This window comes from Athene cunicularia (assembly GCF_003259725.1).
Source record: "Athene cunicularia isolate RWA chromosome 1 unlocalized genomic scaffold, athCun1 chr1_part2, whole genome shotgun sequence".
Taxonomy (NCBI): Eukaryota; Metazoa; Chordata; class Aves; order Strigiformes; family Strigidae; genus Athene; species Athene cunicularia.
The window spans coordinates 16,450,281-16,460,860 of NW_020799092.1; the positions used below are offsets into that span (position 1 = coordinate 16,450,281).

A 10,580-nucleotide genomic window follows, 5' to 3' on the forward strand; every position below is an offset into this window, starting at 1 on the left:
TACTGTAACAGGCTTAAAAACTTAAAAATCTGATTTAAAAATAATAGGGAAAACCTACCACTTTACTCAGACTAAACTTTTTCTTAGGTGAGTCTGCCTCTATTTTTTCCCAATACTTATACAGCACTATAAATGCAAGTAGCACTTTCCAAACAGTTACAGACTGTTGTTATTTTGAAGAATGTATCAGACATCTAACGCCTTACTGCTGTATTGTTGTGTGTTTTCAAGCAGTATTTGGCACTGACACATCAATGAGAATAGAAATTACAGCAAGAATTGATTACTAGGCTTTCTGGTTCATTCCTTCTAACGCAGGAGTCTTCTGCAGGATATTTTCCCAGGCTTTAATCACTGGAATTGTAGGAAGCTCTATTGACAGTGTTTTTGCACTTTTATTTATAAGAATAAGTCATAATGGAATAGATCCCATCACTTAATGACTGGAATTAAGAAACAAGAAAGTTAGAATTTCCACAACAGAACTATCTTCTTGAACCAGTCTTTCCTTAGCACTTACACCTTCTTGACAGTATACACACTTTGGTCTTTTAACTTCTCCTTATATATCATTTCATCAGTGCCTTTTTTTTTAAATGTTAATTTGGTCAGCATGCTTCAAATACCTAGGTATTAAATTAACTGCTATTTTTGGTGATATAAAAACTTCTATCATTTTGCTATTATGCAGTAAAATTGAATATTGAAAACATAAAAATCAAGAACAACTGATACTATGAGGTGGAAATGCATTTGACTCTGTAGCTATAAGTATGATTTATGAAAGCAGTATTTTCAAGGAAAGATTTTTTCTTATTCTTTCATGAGACTTCAGCTCCCTTACATCCATTCTGGCATGAAGTTCCATTGCCCAAATCATATTGCTGTGAATATCTTCCCCCCAACAGCAGGAATGCTAAAACTGGGATTATTCAGGTGCACCATAGAAGCAGGGTAATCTCAAGGAAAGGTCTTTAAGAAAAACAATTTTCACCATTCATCTCAGGCCCCAGTACATAGCAATAATGGGAACAGTGTTACACCCTGCAAAATCTCTAACATCTGGCATGAAGAAGCAGGCTTACAATAAACTTTATTTGTGGGAAGTAGACTCTTAATATCCTACAGCACATCACCAAGGTAATCGGAGCCAGTAGGCAGTACCTGTGCATTGGTGCCACCCGTGGGCAGTAGCACCTGTGCCCCTGAAAGACTGCTTATTACGGCTAAGATTTCTTTCTGGGAATACTACAGTATGGGAATGTGTTCATCACTGGTTGCCCATGCAGGCCACAAACTACAAAATGCAATAATCAATATATGCAGAATAACTCTCTCTCTCTCTCTGAACGCTAGCTTTCTTGTCAGTGATCAGCAAATGGGTTGTCTCCATTAAGTTCCCAGTATACTGGTCTCAAAAGCACTAGGTCAGGCCTCACGCTTAGTATCCTTGATAAAGTCACTCAGGTTCGAGTAGACAAGGGCAAGGTCTCTCCAGCTGAGCACTAACATGAAGTGATTCTGCCCAGACCACCCATCATGGCAGATTGAGATTTCAATTTCCTGTCTTATCAACAAATCCCCTTCCTACCGGAACTTTGGAGGCACAGAGCAATTACACCTGCAGAAATGGAGGTCTGGGGAGCTACAGCTACCCCAGTGACACCACTGCACCATCCACTGCAACCACAGTCAGGGCATGAAAGGTACAGTACCCCGGCTGCAGGCTGGGGGCCTCGTCCACCCTTTGGCACTTTAGCAAAAGAACACAGATGCATCATTATAAGGCTTGTCACGTAGAGAGGGCCTGCTGGGAAAATCTCTGGAGCCCTGCACAACCAAGATAAGAGGGAGATTTTAATCTAATTTTATCACTTTAAACGGTATTACCTGGGCTTCTTGGCATGCAGCTCTTCGTAGCAGGTTATCGCTATTAGGTAAGACAGAAAGAGAGTGGACATTAGGTTGTGTAAGTTTAAAACAATTTGCTCATTTTTAAAAGGTAGTTACATACCATTTTTACACCCACTTTGACAGCACTAAAATGAAAAAATACAGGTACTTTAAGACCTATTTAACACATTTTAAGGATGAAACACACCCATTTAAGCACACATGCATAATTTTTTTCTGCATGTGCACACAAACACCCTTTCTATAGTAAAGAAAAGCAGAAGACAAAGACCAGGATGCCAAGTGTGTTGATATTATATAAACTATGAGACACTGTACAACTATGATTTATTTTTCAATTGCTACATAACTGTACTCCAGATCTAAGGTGTGGTGTTTTTCCATGTTAATACTGCCTGTTATTTACACTGAAGGTACTTATCATTCTGGCAGTATAGTAGGGATTTAGAGTAGACTTAAGTGTAACTTCTGTGAACTTAAATCTTTGTGCATTGTAAATGTGAACTCCCTTCTCCACTGGTTTTTAAGCCGAACACATGTTACTGCAGCACCTACTACCCACCTATGCCTGAGCATGGCTTAAAGCAGTAACTCAGAGGGAAACATCACTCAACTCACCTAAGTGAAGTTTAAAAACAAAGAAGAAAACATCAGTATGTCTGATTCAGAAATAAAATCCAGACTAATCCTTGTGCTTGTCATGGGTGACAAAGCATTAGCAAGGTGGAAAGCAGGGTACAGTTGGCAAGCAAACTGGAGACAGAGCTACTGAGGGAAGAACAACATTCTGTTCTTCCTCAGACAAAAAAATGTCCTATTGGCCCTTGCAGGCAAAAGAGGAAGGAGTCTTGTTCTGCAGTGCCCAAAGTCTCACATGTCCTCTAGATAACAGACACTCCTCCTCCTTGCTAAAACCAAAACACTCCTTCAGCTTGCCCTTGCCAATACCTGGCAAGACAGCATATTGTTGTCTCAAAAATATCAAGTACAAAAACCTGCAATTATAGTCAGCATACCAAAATGAATTCACCACACCAATTAAAAGGATTCAAGGCCAACCAGGGAAAACAAGTGACTAGGAAAGCAGCACATTCCTGCCACAAAGTATGGCTCATCAGGCCAAATCCTGCAATGGAAGTAGCAGAAGAGAAGGCAAGGCCTTGGTCAGACCTCTGGACCCAAACACGAGTGTGATTTATTCAATTCCATAAGTTTACGGTATTTATCTGTCACTGGAGCTATATAAACTGCTCTTTCTGGCATCACCAAAACATGCTGCAGTGCCATAAAAGGAGAAGTAGGGTGACTTCAGGTGAGATATAAAGTTGGGTTCTAAGAAAATAACTACAGCAAAAAAGTCATAATTTATTCCTGGTAATAATAAAAAGACAAAGGAAGAATTCAAGCATGGAAAAAGAAAATATGTGAACAATATCTCACCAGGATAACAAGTAACAGGAATGTCTAAAAAAAAAATTTCTTAGAGGCATGTTTTTAACTGTCATGTTTGCTCCTTAAAACCAAAGGAATAAGTCATTTGTATTAAGCACCTGAAATATTACTTAGTGGAGCAGCAGACTTGGTTTTGATCGCAGTAGAAAACGCACTGGTTAAAATAACTATCTCTGAGAAGGTTTGCATTCAAAGCTAAACAACATTGTCACCACTAATTCCAGTTCAATCAAGACAGCATGACAGACTAAGTCCACACTGTGCTGCTGAGGGCAGCCCTCATATAAGAACTTCTTTTCCCTCTGTGACTACGCATGGCCAGAGCAAACACAAAGCAATTGCAATTTCAATATGTAAAGTTGAATTATTACAGGATATCAAGAAAACTCCACTATCAAATGATGGCTGCACAGCTGATGTATTTCAGAATTGCTGTCCTAACCTTATTAACAAATTCTAGTTAAATCTGTGTTATCTGTTTACCTCACATTGATGCTATTTAGTTCAGAAGTCAAGCTGTGTCACATCATCAGCCAGCATGTTTTCCTGGTGCCTGCAACCTTATGCTGCAGTGTTAATTGCCTTTAAAGTAGAGTCCAGCACTTTCTGAAGGCAAGCAAAAGATACTGTGCTCTGTCCCAACTTGGCAAAGACCCTCAAAAAACCTGTCAAGGATGCAAACTTGATTCAGCTCAATAAATGTCAGCATTTAAGTTTATTTTCTCCTGCACTGAAGCAATTACAGAACACAAAAAATCTACTCGACACATATCATATTGGTGTCAAAGGAAAGGTTTAGGTTCTGAGACCAGAACCATTTACTGCCCAGTAATTTCGTGATTTGTCTCACCGCTCCAGTAGCACAGCACCCAAAATCACATGCCATCTCAGCCATACTCATAGGATTACCACTGATTCAACTAAGACATATATATCAAAGTCATCTGAGTTTGGCTTAAAGATGCCAGATAACAGGAAAATTTTTATTTCCTTAAAAGGTTATGTCAACACTTATCTTCACACTTAAGAAACAACAGCGCAAGTGCACTCACAGGGGTGTATCTGGGAGAACAACATCCTCCTCCTGTACCACACCTCTCCCCTTTACTCATCTCATATGGCTCACCTATGTACTACAAGTGGGTCTGGAAGTCCTCTGCAGGTCATACCAACTAATAAATATGGCTAGAAAAATCTTAAAAATAGCAAAAAGGCAAATTCTAATCTTCTGTCTCAGTACATATTAGATTATCAAAATATGGCTGTGTACCAGCTCCCAGAGAAGAAGAGACTTTAATAATAAACTAAGATTTTGTTGATTTTTTGTACTTTAGTGACTAATATTATGTAGTAACAAAGCCTTTTCAACAACACTTGAACATGAGCAGGTGGAGGGAAATTGCTGTACTGCCTTAAAGAACACACAGAGATTTCTTCTGACTTGCACCATATCCACAGCAAACTAAAAATCAATTTTTACTTTATGTTTCCTCTAAGTGCTTACAGACACAACTCTGTCCTTAAAGCAAAACAGATGTGCAGTATTGCACCTGCTGGCCAACCCAGGGCTGCCTTCCTGCTGTGAGAATTAAGCATCACACAGCTTACAACTGGGCCAACTTGCTTAAGGAGTAAAAAATTGGAAGACACAGCAGAATGAGCAGTGGCAGTGGGGTATGGAAGAAAAAGGATGTCCTAAACTGAACCCCCAGACAGAACTTTGACTGCTTCAACAAAGGTATCAGTCAAACCTACAAGGCTGACAGCCACTGCGGTGCAGACTCTGGAGAATAGAGTAGGCTTACACCAATGCAAGGAACCAGTGCAGAAAGAAAGGAAGAGCAACTGTTTAGAGCTCAGCAAACACCAGATGCATCAGGCTGCCAGACCACGCCAGGCTGTGAAAGCCCAGCATCTGTACAACCCACTTGAACAGGGGCTGTTCTGATTTGTCTGTAACATCCCCAGCACAGGACTGGTGCCCGCTGCTCCTGTCCTACGTGTTTTCAGTTAGAACAGGGAATTAATACTCTTACATATAAGCACACAGATCCACACAATTTAGTATGCATGCTCCTCCAGCTGAGACTGCATCTTCTGCCCTGGTGACAGCAGAATCCAGGGATGAAAGAATGGTTCCCAAGACGAAAGATCAGCCAGGGCAGCAATGAACTCAACAAGAAGACAGCAAATTTGAACCAAAGGCTGTTTGAGGCCCATGGCTGCAGCTTCGTCTTAGAATCAACCAAAGCAACTCCCTTAAAAGTGACCATACTACAAATGTATAAAAAAACCTCAGGTGTGAGATCCCATTTCAAAAAGGGTTATGGGCATTACATCTAAGATTATTAAGTACATGCAAGCAAGAAGCAGCATGAACTGCAAGCAAGAAGCAGCAGAACTGTCCAGTTCAATGTCTGCAAGGAGAAACTTGACCAAAGCTGTACATATAGGATCACTCCTCAAGAGGTATAACTAAACTCCTGAAAGAGATTTTTATCTTAGCAGAGAGTTTTTTGGCTGCTTACAATACAGCAAGAGCACAGCATCCTCTTTGCTGGATATTACCATTTACTTCCAGCTTGGCTTTGGAAGGGCATGAAAGACAAATCTTAGTTTTCATCAGTGTTACCCAAGACTCAGAATTTAAATTCCCTTTTTTTGATAAAGTTTTGATGAAATAAAGTCAGCCACTCAGGAAGTATATGCAGAAAGGTGACAAAGTGAGTTATCAGTTGGCAAACACACAGACACTAGCATTCAAATTATAGATAACAATAACACTCGGATTACTGGCAAGCAGTCAAAGGCCCAGATGTCTTGTCAGCATTTTCTACAGAGAAAGTCAATACTTCAACATATACAGAGTAAAACTGAGCATCCGATGAGTCCAATGCCTCAGTGCAATATCAGCGGTCCAGATCCTGACAAAATGATGATCACTTACCCAGTGACACCACTGTAACAGTCTGGCCAAACCTGACAACCAGTTAAGCTGATGTCCATCATGCAAGAGATTAAATTTCTGCTGATTTGACATAGCTGGTGACTCACTGCACCACCCGGACACATAAAGAACAGCAGCAGCTCAATTCAGGAAAGGTGATCCAGGACATAGAGGTGAGGGGGGCTTCCAAACTTTGTGGAAATTTTAAAACAATTATATGGTATCTTTACTTTATCTGTAATCAGCCTCACGTGTATATGTTAAACAGAAGTACATTACTGTGTATGAGCGTGTATCTGACAATCTGCATACACTCTAAGATTTGACCTAGTACATTAAATCTGGTGTTCCTTGCACCTGTAGTATGATTAAAATGACAGATTAAAATAGACAGATTAAAGTGATGCTAATACATAAATTCATGCAATCCAGAGAAATTAAAAGGAGGCAATCTCACAGGTGACAACACTGAGTTATCTTCTTACTCCTCCAAACCTACAAGAGTATTTGCTATCCTAAATGAAAGACAATGGATTTTTAAAACATATTCTTTTATGAGAAAGAAAGGAATTTTAAGACTCACTACGGTTTTGTAAGAATAGTGAGAGGGTTTTAGTTAACAGTAGTTCAATCAATCATAATGCCTATGATTTTACACATGAAAAAACTTTGCCACCTCCTGATCGATGTCTCTTTTGAAGAGGCACCTTCTGTTATATTACCGGCTTAGAAGAGCTGAATCACAGATGGGGGAGGGGGAATCAGCACAAGGTTTCCTTTTTACTCTTTGTTCATCCAAAACCCCCTTCCTTTTACATCAGCCAGTATTTGAGCAAACACCTCCAAAGATGAAAGGCTAATACACTGATCCAGAAACTAAATGCTGCGTGAAGAAAGTATTGTACAAGATCGGGCTAAGAAGCTCCTCGACCTTTACAGTTACTGTCATCCACAACCTTTAGACTAACTCAGTGATGAACTGTTACACTCCAGTGCCCCTCTTTCCTCTGAAACCTGTGGAGCACAAGGTCGTCCGCATCAACCCCCACAGCACAGTCTGCAGGGTGCAGGAGGGGGACACCCAGGTCCATTTCCAGGAAGGGAAGAGACAGAGGAAACAAGTCTGGAAAAGGTAACATTGTTCTTGTCCCTATTTGTTCAGTAGCATCCTTCAAAGCTTAAAAAAAGTACTCCAGAGCTCTTCTGCCCCTATGGGCACGTAGAGAATGACCACAAAAGAGTTGCCATTTAAATAAAGGCAGGACAGATTGTTATTTACAATAGCTCCACTTAATGCAGGCATCATAGCCTCTGCATCCAAAAGAACGAAACTTGAGAAGTCAAAAAAGCAAATTATCTTCTCTTTGCAAGAGAATATTAGAAAATCCATGAGGATGGTAAAGCCAAGAAGAGGGATGCAGCTTAGGAAACAAAAATTTTCTCCAGTTGCAAATAAATGAGCAACATCTCAGACAGCGAATTCCAATAAGTCAGGGGCTAATCTGAATTGATGCTGTGCTAAAGCAAGCCCCTTCGTCAGAAACTCCAGTGATGCCAGAAACCGAAGCACAAGACTTCACTAAACCTTTAATCTGTTCTAAAAGGGCAAATATAAGTCTAGTAAAGTATTTCTCATGCATAGTAATTTAGCCTCCGATGTCAGTAAGAGCAAGCCTCACAGCCAACATCGCCCACATGCAATTCCTCATTAACCTCTTCAAATGTTGCCTGCCACAGTTTGCGCGTGGGGCAAGGGGCACCTCTTGTGCTCTCCAGCATAACTGGTACATAAACAAAGAAACTGGGAAAAGGGAAGGTGAAAAAAAAGCACCACCAAAAGCCACTACCACATTTGGAGGCAAAACAAGCTGCAGAGAGGGATCCTGGCCTATTCCTTGCTGTCCAGCAGCCACAAGGTAAAGCCTTCACTGTGCACAGAGCACCATGAAAGGGTTGCTGAGACCACCTCTGAATTTTCACACTCTCGCCATCTGCTTCTTCTGTCACTCCTAGTTTTTCTATTCTCTGGCTAAAACAGTCCGCCACAAAGAAATGGCTAAACAGTTGTCACTTCCAAACAGTATTTAAATCTCTGAAAGCAGTACTTTACAGCTGTGCTCCAGTCTACATCAGTCACACAGAGCTGTTTGTCCAATGCCTGGTAAGGAAATGCTGTATCTTCCCTTACAGATGAAAGGGAGACTTAAGAATGGAATCTGTAAACATTTTTTTTTTCCCCCCACTACATCATCTGGGTTAAAGCACCATGCCTACACTCAGTGCAAATAACCTCCAAGCACTGAAATTTAGATACTGAAAGTTCCCTTTCTGTTTGTTTGCCTTTCATATTTCCCTCCTTATTCACCATCACATCACCTATGGTATGCTTCACATTCTCCATGATCATAACATGTTTACACAGTTACTGCACAGGAAATCAATACAGCTGAAACCAACAGTACATAGGTACATGAATTCCCAGAAACAACAGACATAAAGGGGAGACTCATTGTGTCTGACACTGCTTTTAGGCCTCCTCAAGTGCCCACTCTCCATATGAACAAGGAGCAGGTACAGTCTTTTCTTAATGCTTTATTTCAGTAGCTGTCTACAGTACCCAGGGCCTGACGTGCACTCTGCTGTCATTAGTATCTGTGGAAACAGAGGACCAGTAAGGAGACCACTTACGTAAGCAGGGTACCTGGGAAGGTCAGAGGCTGCTCTGCCCCACCAGTCAGCCCCTCGTATGAATGCCACTGAACAATTCCATCCTCCTTATTTTGTACGTAAAGTTCATTCTTTTGTCTAAGAGGTATCTAGAATACTAGAACTTCAAATAATTACCCATTTACATTTCGCTGTGTTATCAGAATTCAAAGTTCAAGCCATCAGAGGGAAAAGTGGAATACAAGATCAAGGAACAACTGACATTACACAAAAGCATCAAAAAACCCCCAACCTGTTTAGCACACAAATACTTCTGCTTACAACATGGCAGTATACTATGTACTTCTCTGTCTGTGGGTCCATGTAGGCATACTCATGAAAGCATGACCTTGTTACCACCACTTTCACACAGTTACTCTCCATCTTACCATAACCTGCCATACAATCAGCAATTACAATGAAAGAAGTTTGGTGGGAGAATTTTTCTGCTGCTTGCCCTGCAGTCAACCAAGCCTTAGTGCTTCAGGTAAGAAGTAAGCAACTAAAGCAGATGTACCATTCAAAACAAAGACTGATTTAATGCGAAACTCCCTAGGCAAAAGGAAACAAAGAAAGAAAGTATAACAAACAACATAAATTTATTTTCATAAGTTTTCCACTGAGGCTTTGGCAGCATTTTAATGTAAGCAGAAAAGAACACTGCAAAAAATCATGACTGAACAATTAAAAAGACATTAAGACAGTACCAAAAGTAGCAATTTTAAAAAATAATTTGGCTATACTTGCATTTTAGTCAAATGTATTAACCATAATCTTAAAGGACAGGGATTAAAATATAAGCCTAGCTATTTCAAAACTGTGAAGGAGGATTTTGCTTACTGCAAGGAACATTTGCTCCACAGATAAACAGTGGAAATGACACCCTGCTAGGTACGACTTATGTTAGCAAGTGTGGCTGCTGCAGCAGTTGACAGGCTCCTTCCAGCGAGGGGGGTGGTAACAGCGAAGCAGGAGCACCGGGAGGTACAGTGCACGGCTGCTGCCAGGCCTCAAGAAAGGCACAAGGGCTCCTGCGACAGAAATCTGGCATCTTTTGTGAGGTGTACGCAACCACTAAAAGAAAAAAAGGAGGTGGGAAAACCTACGGGCACATGGCCATCATGCTGTGTTGGCCACCCTGAAGGTGGCTTCCCCTCAGCATGGTACCAGTGGCACCACTCGCAGGCGCAGGGCCTCTGGTTTCATTGATCCTTACGATATGGTTAAAAGCAAGCAAGCCGATGACATGCACTTGGCTGAGGGCGTTGTTTTTAAGTTAGAAAGGAGAAATCTTTCTCCTCTCCTACACGCCCCAGAACGATTCACGTCACCCAGACAACACTCCTGTTTAAAGCCACCGCCTGAACTAGCCCCAAACTTACAACAAGGCCAAGGTGGGAAGTCGCAAAAAGGCACTGAGTCTTCCTAAGCTGACGGCTGCTGGAGCAGGGGGCAGAGCCATCCCCCCAAGGCGCCGGAGCCTCTCCGAGGGGAGACCCCCATTTCCACAGCAGCCAGGGCGGACGGCCTTAGGCAGAGGGTGGTCGCCCGCGGCGATCAC

At 41.4% G+C, this 10,580-nt stretch overlaps 1 protein-coding gene across 1 annotated transcript in view; it reads right to left on the reverse strand.

Moving 5' to 3' along the window:
• Positions 1–10,501, reverse strand: part of AGK (acylglycerol kinase) — a 35,999-nt gene extending 25,498 nt beyond the window's left edge. Inside the window, exons 1-2 of the mRNA XM_026862474.1 lie at positions 10,402–10,501; positions 1,891–1,930 (exon numbers count right to left, since the gene is read on the reverse strand). Of these exons, the coding sequence (XP_026718275.1) occupies positions 1,891–1,930; positions 10,402–10,481 (120 nt within the window). The 5' untranslated portion in view covers positions 10,482–10,501. The remainder of the gene's footprint in view (positions 1–1,890; positions 1,931–10,401) is intronic.
• Between the last annotated feature and the right edge of the window lie 79 nt (positions 10,502–10,580).